The 19774-nt window shown below is 40.1% G+C and overlaps 1 protein-coding gene across 1 annotated transcript in view; it reads left to right on the forward strand.

Annotated features, from left to right (window-relative positions):
- LOC128657389 (zinc finger protein OZF-like) overlaps window positions 1-19774 on the forward strand; it is a 160698-nt gene that overhangs the window by 13953 nt on the left and 126971 nt on the right. Inside the window, exons 2-3 of the mRNA XM_053711721.1 lie at window positions 115-270; window positions 13275-13379. Coding sequence (XP_053567696.1) covers window positions 219-270; window positions 13275-13379 — 157 coding nt within the window. The 5' untranslated portion in view covers window positions 115-218. The remainder of the gene's footprint in view (window positions 1-114; window positions 271-13274; window positions 13380-19774) is intronic.

Below are 19774 nucleotides of genomic sequence, written 5' to 3' on the forward strand. Positions count from 1 at the left end.
TCTCTTTTTCCTTTCTCTCTCTTTCTCTCTCTCTTTCTCTCTCTCTCTCTCTCTCTCTCTCTCTCTCTCTCTCTCTCTCTCTCTCTCTCTCTCTCTCTCTCTCTCTCTGTGTAGGCTCCTGTTACTGTGAAGATCACACACAATACACGTCACTGTGTTTGCCAGTAAAGGAGAAACCTTATAAGGATATCTGACAAATTTGCTTGCTGAACAAGACAATGTCTGACAAGACCAAGAACCAAACCTCAGAGCTTCCTGATGCACACAGAGGTAAGCAGGACGTCACATGCATGTCACTTGGTTTTGTCATTAGAATGGGATAATATTTACAGTTAGTGCTGACAGCTGTCTCAGAACATACTTCATAGCCTGTATGTGACTTGGCACACTTAGTAGGTGGGGGTCACACAAACATAAGAATATACCTTATGCCACCATATATATATTTCATAAATGAGCAGTCTTGTTATACTCTTGGCTGCCAGTAAACACAACAATGATTTTTTACCTGTTTGGTCCTAGGATCATGACTGGTTTTGCAGTCACATGATACCTAGTATATAATGCAAACAGGATTTTAACACCCAGACTTTTTAAAAACAAAAAAAGCCTAAAATAGTACATGTGAAATTTCACTTCTCTTTTTTTTTTTGTAATACACAGGGGCTTAGAAAGCCATTAAAATGTAGCTGTCATCAGGGAAACTTTAAAAAATAAATTAAAAAATGAGCATTTAAAGGCACAGTTTACCCAAAAAATGTTCTCCCCTTTAACTTGTTCCAAATAATCCATTTTACCTGCTGGAGTGTATTTAATTGTTTACAAGTGGCTCCTTTACCCTTATTTCAGCATTTGAAATAGCTGATTTAGCCTGTGATATCCCCACCTATACTGAAAGACTGAACGTTTCTTTACTGTACTTAAAGGGATACTAAACCCAGTTGTTTTCATTCATGATTCGGATAGAACATGCACATTTAAGCCTCTTTCTAATTAACTTCTATTATCAAATTTTCTTCGTTCTCTTGGTATCTTTATTTAAAAAAGCAGGAATAAAAGATTTGTAACTGGGCCATTTTAGGTTCAGAACCTGGGTTGCACTTGCTGATTGAATGGCTAAATGTAGCCACCAATCATCAAGCCCTATCCAGGGTACTGTACCAAAAATAGGTCGCCTCCAAAGCTTTCATTCCTGCTTTTTCAAATAAAAATACCATGAGAACAAAGAAAAATTGATAATAGGAGTTAATTAGAAAGTTGCTTAAAATTGCATGCTGTATCTGAATCATGAAAGAAAATATTTGGGTTTACTATCCCTTTAAGTCCGGGCTATTGACAAACTATGTAAACACTTTATGAAGGAAATAGGATAAGAGCGCTTTAAGAAATATAAATTCCTGCTGTGTTCTCTCTAAGTATTGAGCTTTAGTTTACTGACAAATATAAGAAAGGAAGCAAGTGTGTGTACACAAAGTGATAACATAATGAGATCTGATATTACCTGCAAGCTCAACCCATTTTAACATGTTGTAATTTAAAAGCACAAAACCAGCTATTTCATATACACAAATAAACCGGAAAATGCAATTTTCTTCTTAAACTGGAAGAGTCCACAGCTGCATTCATTACTTTTGGGAATTCAGAACCTGGCCACCAGGAGGAGGCAAAGACACCCCAGCCAATGGTTTAAATACCTCCCCCACTTCCCTCATCCCCCAGTCATTCTTTGCCTTTCGTCACAGGAGGTTGGCAGAGAAGTGTCAAAAGTTTGAAGATTGGAGGGTAGTACTCTTCGAAATGGGACTGGAGTTTTAAGTAATACTGTCAGCCTCTCACTGAGAGCATGGATGAAGGTTAGAGTCCGGAGATGCAGGGAGAGTCTTTCTGGGAAACCATATTAACAGGTCCTTGGCAATCTGCGTTGACGAGTTTCGCTGCCTGCCTTTATTCACTCAAGTCCATGTCAGAGGAGAGGCTACTATCTGTCACACTTGAAGGGCCGTGTTCCTGTTTTACGGCGCAGATTCTGGTAAGATCAATTTATTTTATTTCGATATGTGAATGTAATGTTAACAAAAGAAGTTAGGATCCCAGTGGGGACTCCTTTATCTTAAGGAATCATGGGTTAATATTTCTTGAGAGGCGTTATTGAACAGGGGGGACTTTAATCATGTTTATGTAGTTCTGTCTGCTAATGTGTAGTAATACTTAGGCTCATGGCTTTTCGGAACATAATGGCATTATCATCAGTTGGCAAGATCTCTTTAGATTTGAGCGCCCTTTTTGTGACTTGCAGGGTGCGCCTCGTGACCGGGTGCGGTTACGTTGTTTTCCACTTCCGTATTCTGACTGAGTGGCAATAGAGAGAGTCTGCTCGTTAGTTGTCTGGTTCACAGGAGGTGGTGAGTGCCCCAGCCATTGGGTGTGTAAAAAAGGGGTGCCGTTTAGTGTTTGTCATTTTTGTAATCCCAAATTTATGGAGGATTCTGATTTTTTTTTTTTTTAGACCCGGAGAATCCGTCTTGCAATGAATATGAAATGGCCCGGGTTATCCATGCCCATCAGTTATGTTCTGATTGCTCTTCTAGAGTACTCTCTTTTCCTGAATCAGGGAACTTAGACTGCGTTGAGCCATCCGCCTCTGAGGATTCCATGTCCTGTGTGGAGCGTTTCCCAGAACATTCTTTTGCTACGCAAGCAGGTGTCCCTATGGCCTTTACTCCTCTGGAAGGCGGCTCGTTTCCTCCAGAGATTACGACACGGTTCCACATGGCCATATCTATATCTCCCAAGTGAAATATTTTTAAGGTACTGTCCGTGTTCTGTCAACCAGGGCCCGTCGTGGTGGAGATAGCCTGATTCAGTTCGGCCCTCTGGGGAAGCGTTGGCCTCTGAGGCTTCAGGGGCCCCAACCTCGGTGCCGGGGTCGCCCATCGATCCCGTGAGGGATAATTTTGCCTTCTGTTATAGGCTGGCACATCTTCGTTTCCTACTAAGGCATGTTTTGGCAGTGCTGGAGGATCCCAGTCCTAGTGGGCCGAGGGATCCTTGGCCTTAGGTGCCGGATGGCAAGCCGGGTTAGACGTTTGGTGGATGAAGCCAATCTCCTTAGCATCTCCGTTTTTTCTTTCTTTCTTTTATGTATCATTCCAGTTCTAAGCTTTGGAGAATGGGGTCTCTGATCGGCTGGTCCTGTTGGCGTGCCCATTCTCCTTGGGCGTTCACCCGCGGGTGCTGCCTTACTTTTATTTTGATCCGGATAGGATGTGTTTTGATTTGTTTTAATGAGCTCATGTCTGATATAATTTCCGTTTTCGGAACGTTACTTTCTCTGGAACCGATACTTGCGATTTTGTGGTCGCGTGGGCTCTGCCTCTAAATCTGCACACTTTCTGTTAAGAACATAGTTATGTTTTTAGTTCATATTATCGAACCATCGGGTTGATTTTTCTTGGCCCAGTTCTGGAGTGTTCTTGTACCAGGCAGATACTGGTCGGGCACTAGCTGCTGTTCCTTGCGGTTCATGTCACCCTCGTGGTGCTGATTATCCTGTCGGATTATGGATGTCACTTTGGCCTATGGATGTGGGATCCGGGCTCGGATCCTACTACGAAGTATGGGGCATAGTGCGTAGATCCAACGCTTCTGGATGGAAGGTTGTGAGCTCTTATGTTGGCTTTTTTTTTTTTTTTTTGCTTTGAAAATGTGACTGACTGACTTTTTTTTAATGAAATAATTTTTCTTTCTTCATAAATAAGTAAACAAATACAAAAATAAAAAGAAAACATTGCACAATCATACACAAAGTGGAATATTTCACATGTTCGACAAGTTGTTAAGTTCAGAATCCGAGTCACCAACATCACCCATCTTACTTTTGGTCGTAGTATCACTCTAATAAGCAATAAAAATACATCTGACTTATGATTCAGCTATTCTAATTTCCCTTCTTGTTTCCTTATAAAACATTATGTAGGGTTCCCATTCTACTAAAAATTGGTTTTGTTTGTCTAGTATCTTTGCCGTCAGTTCAGTTCTAAGAAAATGGTATTCTAGGTTACGTAACTCGTATGTATAGGACGGAGGAGCTGATTTCCAAAATGTAGCTATGCTTAATCTCGTTACCATGAATATTATTTCTGCTAGTTTGTGATGGTGTTTGAGAATTTCCTTATTTTGAAAGTGTAACAGGGCTTTTTCTGGTGTGAGTTATTTCCTTAGACAATAATTTTGGGACAATCCCACCACATATGTAGGTATGTGCCTCATGCCTCGTTCCCCACATCCTCTATAACATAATTGGCTTCCTGATTCTGATGTGGTGGGAAATCTTGCTGGGTATATGTACCACCTATATGCAACCTTCATGAGGTTTTCCTTTAAGAAGGCATATACTGAGAAGGCCATACCACCAAATAAGTTTGCTTCCCATTGGTCAAGTGACCAAGTGTTATTCAGCACCTCTTCCCATTTTATTATGAAGGATGGCTTAATAAATCTACTAGCTGCATTGAATATTGAATACAATTTAGAGATTGAGCTTCTGATAATATATTTTGTCAAGTATAGCCCCTCAAACCTAGTGCAGGTGCTGCCCGTTTCCCCACCCAGTACCTTGCCAATTCTAGATTTTAATTGTAAGTAGTGAAACCATTGAGAGACTTCTGCACCATCAAGCTTTGTATAATGGTCATATGATATAAGTTTATTATGTGTTAAGACATCTGCTATTCGGTATAGGCCTTTGTTGTCCCATTTGGTTCCCAGAGTCTGTGCTATTGGAGAATATATATCCACAAGGGGCGTGAGAATGGAATTTCGCTTTAGCAAAGGAAATTTTTGGGTTAGTTTGTCCCACAGCTGTAATGTGTGTTCAATAGCTATGAAGACATTATTATTTTTTTTTGCGGTCTTTAGTTTTTGGGAGTCCAGAGGATTCTATCCAAATCAAAGAACCTGGCCTCCAGTCCCACCCACTGCTTATATCACCCCCAGGTTTGGCCCAGTGAAGTGTTTGTGCCATGCGTGCTGCTTGATAATAAGCAATCATATTAGGAACCCCTATTCCACCCTCCATCCGGCTCCTGACCATTAATTGTTTGTTGATGCGTACTCTTTTTCCTTGCCAGATAAAGTGTAGTATATCTTTCTGGATTTTGCGTAACTCAAGCATTGGTACAGTAAGTGGCAAAGACCTAAACAAATAAAGGATTTTAGGTAGAACTGTCATCTTGGCTGTAACAATTCTGCCATAGAGGGATATTTTAGATTTAGTCCATTTGTTTATTAGTTAATTAATGTGTTTAAAACGTGAATGACTTTTTAAGACATCATCGTGGTTTTTAGAGGTCCCTTTAGAATCAGAACCGTAGTTTTCCACTCCTTTAGAGTTTGGAGATGTGGATGACCTCCGGAGGTCTGGTATACCTGTGTCTGGAAGGGCAGGCATGCCATTCCTTTTCTCAGCTTCTCGCTTGCACTAGTACTTGGAGTGCAGGCGGGTGGATCACCCTGTCTTTTCTACCAGGAGCAGCGATGCTTTCATTGTTATTCCTGTTACAGGGATTTCCGGGAGACTGATCCGGTAAGGATCTCTGGAGATATGTCGTCTTTTTAATCTAAGAACTGCCCCTTGTAATACCATGGTCTTTAGACTCTCGGGTACTATCCTTTGACCTTATAGCAGATCTAGCCTTTTGGACTTCTGGGTAGGAGGTTTGGGGTCAGAAACAGACCTTCGCATTTTTGGGGTCAAGAAAATGGGTTCCATTTATCTACACCGGCGTGTAGATCAGGTAGTCAAGCCTGTCTACAAAGGATTATCCTATGATCCAATGGTACTGGTTGCCATTTTCTTAGACCTGTTAAGAGTTTTTTCAGACTCTTGGGTTTGAGGTTGTTGCTGGTACCCTACATCTAAGGTCTTTAGATGGTGGAAGGCTCTGTCTTGGGTGCACTCCTAACCATAGGAGGCTGCTTATGGGTTCCCCAGGAGGTTAGATCTTTTGATTGGTCCAGTTTTCTCAAGGATTCTGCCTTAGGACCATGTCTCTTGCCTGGAATTGGGCATGGGCGGTTCTGTTTAACCTTAGGGTTTGGATCTCTCGCATGTCCCTTTGAGGTGGCAGGGTTTTTGACTCTCATGGGAGATTAATATCTGCCTGATGTTTAGGGTCTCTCTGATGGGTCCCTGTTTTGTCTTCTGGGGCATCTACTGCTTCCTTGTAGACTTCAGTTGTCATATCAAGTGAGCTGGCGTTAAGGGCTGAAGAGTCTCGCCTATAGGGTAGGGTATTTACTAGTGATGCACCGAAAATGGAAATTCTGTACCGAAACCGAATCCGAAAATCGGGACGCACTTGGCCCGAAAACCGAAACTGATACCGAAAATGTATTTTTTCAAATTATTTTCAAATTATTTTTTTTTAGTTTTTTTTTTTTTGTGCATAATTAGAACCAATAAAAAAAGCCCACACTTTTATTGAAAGTAACACACTAAAATTGGACAAAAATATCTTAAAACAATAATATGCTACACAATAATTTTACCAAGAAAAAAAAAACAGGCACAAAATAATGCCATTTTCGACCAAAATGTTTCTGCGACAAAAATTTTGGTGCATCCCTACTTAAAACAATTATAAATATCAATATAGTATATTATTCTTCATTTAGTTATATGTAACAGAATCATATTTAACAGGTTTTTTTTTTTACCAATTATCCAAATAAAGTATAATCCTAGAAAACTCATTATATGCAGAACAGTTAGTGAAGTAATAAACTTAAACAGCAGCTCTAGGCTAGCATCGAATTTGAAATATGCTACACAATAATTTTACCGAAACTAACAGGCAAAAAAAACGAAAACCGAAATAGCCAAAAATCCTATTTTCGGCCGAAACTTTCTGCGGCCGAAATTTCGGTGCATCCCTAGTATTTACCATTTCTCTACTTCCTCTTCTCCTCACCTATGGTGGGGCATGGGTTTCTTGCATCTGCTCTCCTTTTGATTTGGAGGTACCTTGGTATCTGTGAAGACCTGTGGGTCCTTGTTTCTTTTGCCTTGGAGGGTTTTTTCCCTTCCTTGCATACTCAGGATCACAGGGCTGGATTCTGGTATTCGGACGCTTTGAGGTCAGAGTTCTATCTTCCCTTTGGGAGTGTTCCTTCTTTAGGAAGGCAGCAGTGTAGGGGTTCTGAGACCCAAGCATGAAGTTCCTGTCATGACTCATGGTAGCATGCTAGTTTTAAGAAGCGGTCAGAGCTCTACCAGGGGGTTTTTGCTTCCTCGTAGACCCATCCTTTCTCTCCCGGAGGTCTGGGCGGAGTTTTCGATAATCTTTGTCTTCAGTCTTTCCCAGCCTTTGGGCTTAGACCGTTACCTTGGAGTGAAGGTCAGGGATCGGTCTGCTCTGTACAGTATTGATAGGGTACTTTGAGTCTTTTCTCCCCTTCGGTGGGGGGGGGGGCGGGCTCTTGATGTCTATCCCTCTACTGGTGGCGTTGGCTACTGGGATGGGACGCTCCTTGGAGTCCGGATTTTTTCTGGATGGGAGCTGTTGACAAAAAATTTCTGCGGTTCTCGGTGGGATGAGGTCCCACGATGGCTTAGGGTCAGCTTTGCTGCCTGCAATATGGTCATCACAAGTCCTTGTTTAGAGGTGGCTCTGTGTTCTCATGGAGAGCTCCTTTTTGGCTGCTAGGCCAGTTCTATCTATGCTTGTCTATACTTGTCTAGTCTGACAGGTTTTCGTTTTGACTATGATACAATGGGGAACTCGCTCTTTTTTTTTTGGAACGCCATAGGTTGTAGGGTGCTGTGTCAGGGATCTGAGGGTGGTCCTCTGGTCATTCTAGTGACGTTCTTCCCTGAGTATGGACTTATCTTTCTGGTCCTTGCCCCTCTAGGGAGTTTGCCTCCCTGGGCAGTGGTCCTGTGGCAACCTTGGGTTTGCTCTACGTTTTGTTTTTGAGTACTCTTTCCTCCCTTGTTGGATGGTCCTTTGGATCTTTTATTGGGTCCTCGATTCTCCCTCTTGGGGGTAGATAGAAGTTCTTGTCCTTTTGGGTCGGGGATACGTTTTGTGGGAGTCGAGAGCCGCAGGGCTGACTCCTCGGAGGCTTTGTGCTCAGCGGAATCTGGGGATTCTGAGTGGTCCCTGGCATGGCTTTGCAGGTTGTGTAACTGATGAGCAGTTACCTGAGCTTCTGTTTTTTCTCCTTTGTCGTTTTAGTTTTTTGTAGGGTGTTGGGTAATTTCATGCTGTGGTGCCTTTTGAAGGAGCCGCCTTTTTGTACCCACCCTTTGTTTGCATTCAGTGTCCTCTATAGCTTGGGTATTGTTTTCCCAAAAGTAATGAATGCAGCTGTGGACTTTTACCGTTTAAGAAGAAAAACATAAATGATGCTTACCTGAATTTTCTTTTCTTCTGACAGGAAGAGTCCACAGCTCGGCGGCTGTAATGTTTTGTTCTTCTGGCACCTTTTCACCCTGATATTTCTCCTCCTGTTCCTTGTTCCCTCGGCTGAATGACTGGGGGATGAGGGGAGTGGGGGAGGTATTTAGGCCTTTGGCTGGGGTATCTTTGCCTCCTCCTGGTGGTCAGGTTCTATATTCCCAAAAGTAATGAATGCAGCTGTGGACTCTTCCCGTCAGAAGAAAAGAAAATTATCGGGTAAGCATAATTTATGTTTTCTCATGCATTTTATACTCTGCAGCTGGTATAACAAGTCATTGACAATACATTAAGGGAAAAACTACCCTTTAAGGGTCCAGTATTTTAGTAAAGATTTACATTAACGAACACAAAATCTGTTCTGTTCCCACTAAAGGCACATAACAGTCAGTAGTGTGCTGGTGTTGTACAGAAGTTTGTTCTAAGCGGCATTTAAAGGGATATGAAATCCAAAAAATGTTCTTTGTGATTCAGACAGAGAATACCATTTTAAAACGTTTCCTATTTACTTCTATTATGAAATTTGCTTTGTTCCTATGATATTCTTTGTTGAAGAGATACCTAGGTAGGTATCTGGAGCACTAGATAGGCAATAGTGCTGCCATTTAGTGCTCTTGCATATGGATAACATTCTTGAAAAAATATTGCCATATAGTGTTCCAGACACATGTACGTTCCTGATTTTCAACAAAAGATACCAATAGAACAAAGAAAAAGTAAATGGTTGTTTAAAATTGTACCATGTTTACTTAGCAGCTGATCATTTTACCTGTGCTCTAGTTCAGATATCCTCTAAATCTGGCCTGTTGGGGAGGCCTGAGGACAGGTTTGAAAACTAGTGAGAGAGAGCATGTAATTTGTACTCTTGGTGTCCTTTGTTGAAAAGGAAATGTGCATACAATCAGTAGCAGTAAACTACTGGGAGCTAGCTGGTGATCGGTGGTGACACACATTTGTCTTTTGTTATTGGCTCACCAGGTGTATAACGCTAGCTCCCAGTAGTGCATTGCTGCTCTGGAGCTGATTTTAATTATGTGTTTAATCCATCTGCATTAAACACAAATGTCCTGATTCTCTAAAGCTCTCTGGTTTGCCGAGATTCTATAAAATGCTTCACTAATATTACAAGGCTCAAGAATTGTTTTTTAAAGGCAATTTTTTTCCTTGGAAACTGTGTATCTAATTAAAGGGATAGGAAAGTCAAAATTAAACTTGCATGATTCAGATAGAGCATGTCATTTTAAGACACCTTTAAATTCACTTCTATTTTCAAATGTGCTTTGTTCACTTGGTATCTCTTGTTGAAAAAGAATACGCACATATCCTACACTAGTGGGAGCTGGCTGCTGATTGGTGCTTGCACACATTTGTCTCTTGTGATTGGCTAATTAGATGTGTTCAGCTAGCTGCCAGTAGTGTAATGCTGCTTCTTCAGCAATGGATAACAGGAGAATGAAGCAAATTCAATAATAGAAGTAAATTGGAAAGTTGTTTGAAATTGTATGTTCTAGCCGAACCATGAAATACATTTTTAAGGCTTCCTATCCCTTTAAGGGGAGTTGACCAATATGCTTTAAGCTAAGGACACTTACTTTATTGTGCACTTCAGATGAGCACACACAATACAGGGTGTGAGGTTTACATTTTTGCAATTGTTATTCATAGTTTATAAGTTAAAGGGATACTGAACCCAAATTTTTTTCTTTTGTGATTCAGATAGAGAATGCATTTTTAAGCAACTTTCTAATTTACTCCTATTTATCATTTCTTCTTCCTTCTCTTGCTATCTTTATTTGAAACAGAAAGTCAAGAACCCTGGACAGCACTTATTTATTGGTGGATGAATGTATCCACCAATCGGCAACAACAACCCAGATTGTTCACCAAAAATAGTCCGGCATCTTAACTTACATTCTTGCTTTTCAAATAAAGATACAAAGAGAATGAAGAACATTTGTTAATAGGAGTAAATTAGAAAGTTGGTTAAAATTGCATCCTCTATCTGAATCACAAAAGTAAAAATTTGGGTTATAGAGCAATGCAGCCACTGCAAAAAGCAAAGCACCAGCTCTGTCATACACGCTAACCTGAAGTGCACAATACAGCTGACAAACAGCCGGCGGTATCACTGGCCTGTAAATCTGCAGTGCTTCTGTCACAGGGTGCAGAAATACCTGAGATTCAAGATGGCGGCTCCTTGTGTATAGATGCAGAGCTTCTCCTGCCCCCCAGTTGTTTTATCCAGCAGTTGGTGTCCCTTTAATTGCACTTACCTGATGCTACAGTGTCACAGCTGTATCTGATAATGTCCATAAAAATTCTCCTTATAATAAAAAGGAAAATAAAACTATATATTGTCTGTCTATGTTCTGCATTATAACAAAACACAAACATAATAAAGGGACACAGAAGTCAAAATTAAACTTTCATGGTTCAGATACATTGTTTGATTGAACAGAAATCCAATATATTTATATGATCAAATTTACCTTTTCTATTGATCTCTTTTATTTAAACTTTGTCTCTTTCCATGAGAGCATACTGAGGTATGCTCAGGAGCATGTTTTATATATGGCAGCAGTGCTTATCATGAATGCATACTGAGGTAGGCTCAGGAATGCTTTCTATATATGAATCTGTCGTTTGTAGGAGGCCATTGTCATACAGCCTTTCCTGAGATCCTTCTTTCATAAAGAGATCCCAACAATATTTATCAGTGCACCTACTTGCCATCAGCCAATCAGTGTGCAGACTGACATTTATTGCAGTACAATAAGATGGTATCTATAATTTGATTTCTTAAATCTGGAATCACTAATTAATCACATAACTTCAATATCTCTAGGTCTTAGCAGTACCCCAGTACAGAGCAGCGAGATGTGCTACTGAGTTATGTGTATTGTGGCGTGAGTACACACCATCTGAGGAACTTTGCTAATATTGTGGTCTTGAGTACACTACAGATGTCTATTGAGACTCTGCATAAAGGGACTGTTTATCCTAATTTTCTCTCCCCTTTTAATTTGTTCCCAATGATCCATTTTACCTGCTGGAGTGTATAACATTTTTTTTCTTCCTTCTTCCAAATAGATCCTTTACTTTATAACTGTATTGGAAATAGCTGGTTTTGTCTGTGGTATCCCTGCCTATACTGAACTTTTCTATACTAAAATATTATCTATAGACATGTTGTGTAAACCTAGCCAGCAGATTAAATTACCCTCCCAGTGGGGGGTAGGAGAGATACGCAATAAATGTTCATTTTCAATTGTTCTCTCTAAGGCCCTGATATTCAAAGGTTCTCCAGCTTGGAGAGAAATTGCAGTTCAGATTTCATAGGGGCTGAAGTCACTGAATATTCAAAAGAAAAAGGGTGGAATTTCCCAGCACTGCGAGATCTCTCTCATTTCTATATATGAAGGAGAGACAAGCCCAGTGCAATACAGCACTGCATGATATGAGAGTTTTCTGTAACAAATTAGGATCATACTTTGTATATTTCTCTTTATATATACAAATTATGTGGCACCTTGAATTTGCTGCATTGCAAAGTAAAACTGACTCTTCCAGAAAGTGGGCGTGAGAGGGCAGTTCCCTGGGCTGAACAGGGGTGTTACCACGGTATGTCTGGAGCTCTCTAACAAGTCTTGAAAAATGTTCTAAGCTTTTTTAAAAAAGCTGGTCTCACTGATTTGTCTCGCCAGCTGTATGCAGGTGAAGTTTGCACGGCACAGAATGTGTGAGATTAGCACCCTGTTTTGCAAAGTGATGACTAAAAGTCCAGTTTATTTTTAGTTATGGTTAATCCTAGCGTTTTTGAAACGCTCGGATTTACCTTCACTTTGAAGCTATGAGGCCTGATTGATAGGTGGGCGGAGCTAAGATAACCAGCCCCCAGTCAGGTCCTGCCTACTTCTCTAAGACACAGCATGTCAGAAGATATTAGCACCCAGTGTACAGCCTACCTGCCAGTAATATATACAGTATAAAGCACACCAGACCTGATAGATGAGCGGAACTAAGGCAAATGCCTGGCATGCACAATGCTCAGTCTAGGCCTGAATATCGCAGATCACAGCCCAGGAAAGGTTTTAAAGTGACAGTAAACACTTTGAAATTGTAATATAAATAGGGTTGCATATTGCCACTTTAAAGGGGACATAACCTAATGAAAGTGACTAGCCTTGCCTACTTCACTAACAACTCAAGACTTGCTGCTGATAAAAAAAAAAACAATTGCAGCAAACGCTTTGTTAATGTATTCCAATAAAAATCAGCCTCACCTAGTATGTTCATTTATTGCAAGACTGCATAAAATCTTGTAATTATCTAGTGTTTACTGTCCATTTAAAGGGATAGGAAACTTCAAAATTTTCTTTCATGTTTTGGATAGAACATACAGTGTTATACAACTTTTCAAATTACTTATTTTATCAAATTTGCTACATTATTTTGTTCTCCTTTGCTGAAGGAACATCATTGTACTACTGGCAGCTAGATGAACTCATCTAGTTAGCCAATCACAAGAGACAAATGTGTGCAGGCACCAATCAACTGCAAGCTCCCACTAGTGTAGGATATGTGCATATTATTTTTCAACAAGGGATACAAAGAGAACAAAGCACATTTGAAAATAGAAGTGAATTTAAAAGTGTCTTAAAATGACATGCTCTATTCCTTTAGGCTAAAAATGTAAAAGCACAGAGGGAAAGCACCAGTGTGTATTTGGTCTGGGAAATACAAAAACTGTTTTATGCTAAAGTTATAAAAACTTGATCATGTGATATAAAAACTGAATCTGCTTTATTTGCACAGATGAAGATTACTCTGATGTAGTGAAAGATGAGATAATAGAAGATCTGGTTTTGACGTGTCAGGTGGAAGACCCAGATGAGGAAACCAGTGACCGTATCAGCTCAGGTGAGTGTGCATGTGTGAGGGGTGTGAGTTAAAGGTTAGTATGCGTGTATGATGTGTCCAAGGCATGCAGGTTACAAGTGAGAGTGCATATATGGTGCGTCTGAGAGATGTGAGTTACAGGCAAGTGTGCATGTATGAGGGGGTGAGTTACAGGTAAGTGTGCATTGATGTGTGTGATACAGGTGAGTGTACACGTATGGTGTGTGTGAGGGGTGTGAGTTACAGGTAAGTGTGCATGTATACAATAAAAATAGTGAAATAATACTGGAGTGGGGTAAGATACTTTGCCCCACATGAAAGTGACTACTCCACCTATTGATTACGGTGTCTTGTCCCACACTTTAATAGCAGCCGCTCAATTACAGGAACTTCTTATGAAGACATTTGTCTGAAAACACGGACCTGTAACTATATATGGGACAATTATCTGATTTCAGTTAGTTTATAGGTCTATGGGTACTACAAATATAGGTTGTTTTATCTGCTCTTTTAGATTTTGAGTTATAGCAAAGTCAGCTCGATAGAGATTTTCATAGAAAAACAGTGTGAGATCTATTCTTCATCCCAGCTCTCGCCACTAGATGGCATTCACAGCTTGGCTTAACCTTAGGTTATCTATTTAAGGTGATGGGGGATCACTCCAGGGATTAATATATTTTACACTCTTTGTCATTCTGTCTGTTTGCAAGGTTATGGAGGAATATATACACTTCTAGCTCAACATGATTGATATATGTTAAGGCTCCCCTGTTAAACCTAGCCGGTTATGCTACATAGTTTGCTTGTTAATACTATTTCTGTTGCCCCCCTCTCAGCTTTACATGATGATATTGGGATTATATTCTAACATACAGTATATATTTACATGTCACTACATTTAATATGTTTGTATGTATTTGGCATCTTAGAGGGGGCTATTATATTTATGATTCTTACAAATAATTGTTGTCTTACTGTGCCGTCAGCGGCCGAGATGGCGCAGTCTAGAACATAACTATAATTTTCAAGCGGAATGCCTATAATTTTTCAATTTTTATTTGCCCTAAAGCCATCTTTACATATTGATCGCTACCAGTGCTCCTGTAACCCTTATGGAAGTAACATGTGTTTCCAGATGTGACTATGGTCTCTATATGGGACAATTGATAGATGATAACTCTTTCTTCATATACATTTATATGTTTAGTTTCATAAAGCACCATCTAGAATGCTATTGCTCATGTGAGGTTAATATGGTATATCATGTCAGCTTCTACTTTATTTGTTCTGTTTTTGATTTGTTTGTACCTATTACTAAATTTATTATCGGTTAAATTGCAACTAGTGAGGGGTCTTACTGTGTATAGTACTTGCTGTTTGATCTTTTTATTAATGTAGACCCATAGAATACTTGATATCCTCAATATATTACATTCCGGCCCTTAGCTTGCACGGTTGTTTTTCCTCTACTAATATTATTTTATAAGCCTAATCCCCCCCCCCCCCCCACCTTTGGTTTACTTGGTAAGCACGTGAAAATACATCCCCTAGACATCCTATCTTGATATTCATGTTCTCCTCTTGATTCCCATTTAGTACAAAGTACCATGTTAGAGGTCTGAGTGAGGCCTAATCTACTATTTAGGGATACCAACCCACTTTTGTTTTATTACCATTTGGAGGAGAAAAGCAAATGCATAGATTGTTTATTATAAAAAAAAAAAAGTAGTACTCTATCATATTCCTAAGTCTACAGACAGACTATTTAAGCTTGAGACAAATCTACATTCATAACTATTGCATAATTCTACAATGATTCCTCTTTTCAATGTATTATATCTGATTGCATTTATGTTGTCCTATATCATTTATGTATTATGAGATATGTGCAATTTGCCAGCTGCAATGTATTCAAAGTCTGTATTTCTTAAATACCTTAATAAAAAAGAAAATAGTGAAATAAAAAATCACAAAAAGCAATATGTGAAAAATAATGTGATTAATAAAGTCTATATATAATCCAAAATCAAGTGCTTTAAAGTGTCTTCTTAGTGAAGTTTCTCCACAAAAAAAGCAAATAAACAAAAATAGTGCAATATTGTGTGAGAAGTATTTATCTCCAAAAAAACCCACCAAGCTTGTACTCACATCTGATGAAGCATTATTATGCTCTCTTTTCCAAATGTACCATATTATTTAAAGGCTCATACACAGCCAATTCTGTGATATGTTGAAGCGTAGCCAGATATGGGATATAAGTATTTAAAGGGACAGTATACACTCATTTTCATATAACTGCATGTAATAGACACTACTATAAAGAATACAATGCACATTTACTGATATAAAAATCCAGTATAAAACTGTTTAAAAACTTACTTGGAAGCTCTCAGTTTAGCTCTGTTGAAAAGGTAGTTGGAAAGCCCACTGCAAGTGCAAAATAAGACACTTCCCCCCTCCCCCTTCTTTTCCATATGAAAAGACCCTTTACACAAACAGGAGCAAGCTGGAGAAGGTAGCTGACGGTATTCTCATAAAACTTTGGGGCTTGGTTAGGAGTCTGAAAATCAGAGCAATGTTATTTAAAAATAAGCAAAACTATAAAAAAAAAATTAAAAAAACTTTATAGGCTATATAAATAGATCATCTACAAAACATTTATGCAAAGAAAAAATGAGTGTATAATGTCCATTTAACCCCTTAATGACCACAATGTACCCTGTATGTCACTGGTCATTAAGGGTTTTTTCAGGACATAATAGCACAAGTCTAGCAAGAAAACGCTATTAATGCACTCCCTCCAGCAGGCTTTGTGGAATAGAGCAGTCTCAACGCTGGTGGCAAGACCGCGCTATAAAACAATCAAGTCCCAAAAAAAGGCCAGCGACATACAGGGTACGTCGCTGGTCCTTAAGGGGTTAATAAAACATATATGTAAAAACAATAAAATTGTTTAAAAACGATAGAAAACATGCCTTAAACAAGTTTCTAGAGAATAGTAAGCTTCCCTCCTTAATGACTGCCGACACCCAAGCTCTAAATGCACCAATTACCTTAGCTGAAGTATTATCAGCAATCAAAGAGTTTAAACCCAACAAGGCGCCAGGACCGGATGGGTATACAGGTGCTTTCTACAAAACATTTAAAAATGTTATAGCCCCACAATTAGTGACAATCTTCAACTCCATTATGCAAGGCAGTACGATCCCTAACGAGATGCTGCTGGCGAGAATCTCAGTAATCCCTAAGCCAGAAAAGAACAAACAACACTGCAAGAACTACAGTGTCATATCTTTAATAAACCAAGATATCAAATTATTTACAAAAATATTAGTTAATAGATTAAATGAACCCCTAACTTCGCTGATACATTCGGACCAAGTAGGTTTTTTTAGAGCAAGAGAAGAGCCAGATAATGTCCGAAAAGTCATTGATCTAATAAATTTCGCATCACTGGAGGGGAGTGCCTTCTCTGCTTCTATCATTGGATGTGGAGAAGGCATTCAATAGAGTGGATTGGGGATATATGCATGCCATACTAGAGAAAGTGGGAGTGAACATCTCTAATGAAAAGGTGGAATTGGTCATGGTGGTATATTGGGGGGTTCTCATTACCATTGTTAGTTAGCCCTTGTTTTTAAACAATTTTTTTGTTGAAAACACCTTTATTAGCATATGTCAAATAATATAACATTTCAAAACAAAAATGCAGATGTAGATAACAATACAATTATTTCAATATCTCATACAATGGTGTTCATTATATTCAAACCTTCTATCCAGAAATGAGGAGTATAACAGGTATTCCTGAACCTTGTGAATCTTTTCCACTTTTATCATAGAATAGTCCATTAAGCATTTGGTAAGTTATGGCAAGTTCTATGTCTCGCTTCTGTATACATGATCCAGGGCTCCCAAAGAGCAATAAATTGATCCCTAGTGAATAGTAAGTCTGCTGCTGAGCTAGACATTTTATAGAAATATTCAATTTTTTGTTCTATTAAATAGAAACCTGGTGGTTCCGCTTTCCAAAACTTAGCTATAAGTAACCTTACTGCTGTAAACATTAATGAAATTAGTTTATTTTGTTTCAGCGTAAACCTCTCCACTGGGAAGTGCAATAGACCATGTTCAGGGAGACGTTCTACCTCTCTGTCAAAAACTTTACTTAATAGGGTGGCTGTATTCTGCCATAGTGGCTGAATTTTGGAGCAATTCCACCACATATGTATATAGTTGCCTTCCTCTCCACATCCTCTAAAGCAGCCATTAGTGCCTCCTCATCCCATCCTGCACAACTTAGGGTGAACCTTTGTTCCCTAAATTGGATAGAGTTTGAGGACAGGATGGTATCTTATCCTTCTCTGTTCCTGTTAGATGGCGAACATTATTTAGAATGAATGGGACAGGATTGGCTTCCTTTTCCCCTCTTCTCCCTTTAAGAAAGTGTTCCCGGTCCCAGACTCTCAAGGAGTTGTGGGGTTCGGTCCCTAAAGTGGATGGCGCTTTCAACTGATGGCGACTGTTGCTGCGGTTACTGGAGCAGCTACCTACTTGTTATTCAAGAAAGCATTAAGGTCTTGAGGGTTGCTAATTCTTTTATCTGTGATGTTAATATGCAGATTATTCGCCTGAATGCTGAGACTTCGGCTTTTTCTATTCAGACCCGTCGGGCTCTGGCTTAAGTCAAGGTCTGCAGATATGACTTCTGAGTCTAGACTTCTTTCCCTCCCATTTAAGGAAAAGATTTTGTTTGGTCCAGGCCTGGACTCAATTATCTCCACAGTCACAGGGTGCAAGGGTGCATTCCTACCGCAAGAGAATAAGAACTAATCTAAAGAAAAAAATTCCAATTTTCGTTCCTTTTTGTTCTGATAGCCCATCATCAGCAGTCCTCCACTAAGCCAGAGCACACCAAGAGCACTTGGAAGCCAGCTCAGTCCTGGAATAAATCCAAGCAGAGCAAAAAGCCCGCCGAGTCTAAGTTGGCATGAATGGGCGGTCCCGTTCCTCTTCTGGATCGTGTAGGGGGCAGACTGTCTCTCTTTTCATTGCTTGGTTCAGGGATGTGCAGGATCCTGGAGGTCAGATCTCAGGGTTACAAGATAGGTTTCAAGTCTCAGCCACCCATGGGCAGATTCCTCCTCTCAAACCTGTCTTCCAGACCAGAAGAGAGGGAAGCCTTTCTGGGGTGCATACAGAATCTGTCCTCTTTAGGAGTCATTGTCCCGGTGCCTATCGCAGAGAGAGGTTTGGGATACTATTCAAAACTTTTTGTGGTTCCAAAGAAGGAGGGAACTTTCCGTCCAATTCTGGACCTAAAATGCTTAAACAAATTTCTAAATGTCCCCTTGTCAAGATGGAGACAATATGGTCGATTCTTCCCCTCGTTCAAGAGGGGCAGTTCAGGACCATGATAGATCTGAAGGATGCTACCTTCACGTACCAATCCACAGGGATCACTTCCAGTTCCTAAGTTTTGCGTTCTTGGACCAGCACTTCCTGTTTATTGCACTTCCGTTTGTTCTAGCTACTGCTCCAAGACATTTTTCTTCTAACTATTGCCAGAAACCAGGGTATAGCAGTAGCTCCCTACTTGGATGATATTCTGGTACACGCACCATCTTTTCGTCGGGCGGTAGACCATTCGGAATCTCTTCTCTGTCTTCTTCGAATCCCATGGATGGAAGATAAATCTAAAAAGAGTTCTCTTATATCAAGCACCGGGGTAGAATTCCTGGGTACTATAATACACTCCATAGACATGAGAATATATCTAACAGACCAGAGACGTTGTAAGCTAGCTTCAACATGTCTTGCCCTCCAGACCTCCTTAAGGCCATCTGTGGCTCGGTTTATGGAGGTGATTGGTCTCATGGTGTCCAGCATGGACATCATTCCATTTGCCAGGTTTCACCTCAGGCGGTTGCAACTGTGCATGCTGAGGCAGTGTAACGGTGATCATTCGTATCTGTCTCAACAGATTTCTCTGGACAACCGGTCGAGAGAATTGCTCTCTTGGTGGCTTTGTCCGGATCTTTTGTCCCGAGGGGCGTCCTTCTTAAGACCATTCTGGATGATTTGTGACTACGGTCACAAGTCTATCAGGATGGGGAGCTGTTTGGGGTAATTAAAAAGAGAGAGAGAGATGCACTCAGCTGAGACAGAACAAAAGCTGGAAAAACTTCCGTGCCTGTTCATTTTATTATAGTGTGCCACTCGGGGTGCATACTCTTTTAGCACACTATGCCCCTTCACAGAGAAAAAATATCCTGTAGCATATCAGTCTGACCCTGCCCAATGACAGTCCAGCGCCGAAATACCAGGCAATTCTTCTCTGAACAAGAGAAACAACAACCCCAGACGATCGTTTCGGCCTTTTGTGGGCCTCGTCAGTGAGATGCAGTCGCATCTCT

The sequence above is a fragment of the Bombina bombina genome, chromosome 4, assembly GCF_027579735.1.
Source record: "Bombina bombina isolate aBomBom1 chromosome 4, aBomBom1.pri, whole genome shotgun sequence".
In the NCBI taxonomy this organism is placed as follows: domain Eukaryota; kingdom Metazoa; phylum Chordata; class Amphibia; order Anura; family Bombinatoridae; genus Bombina; species Bombina bombina.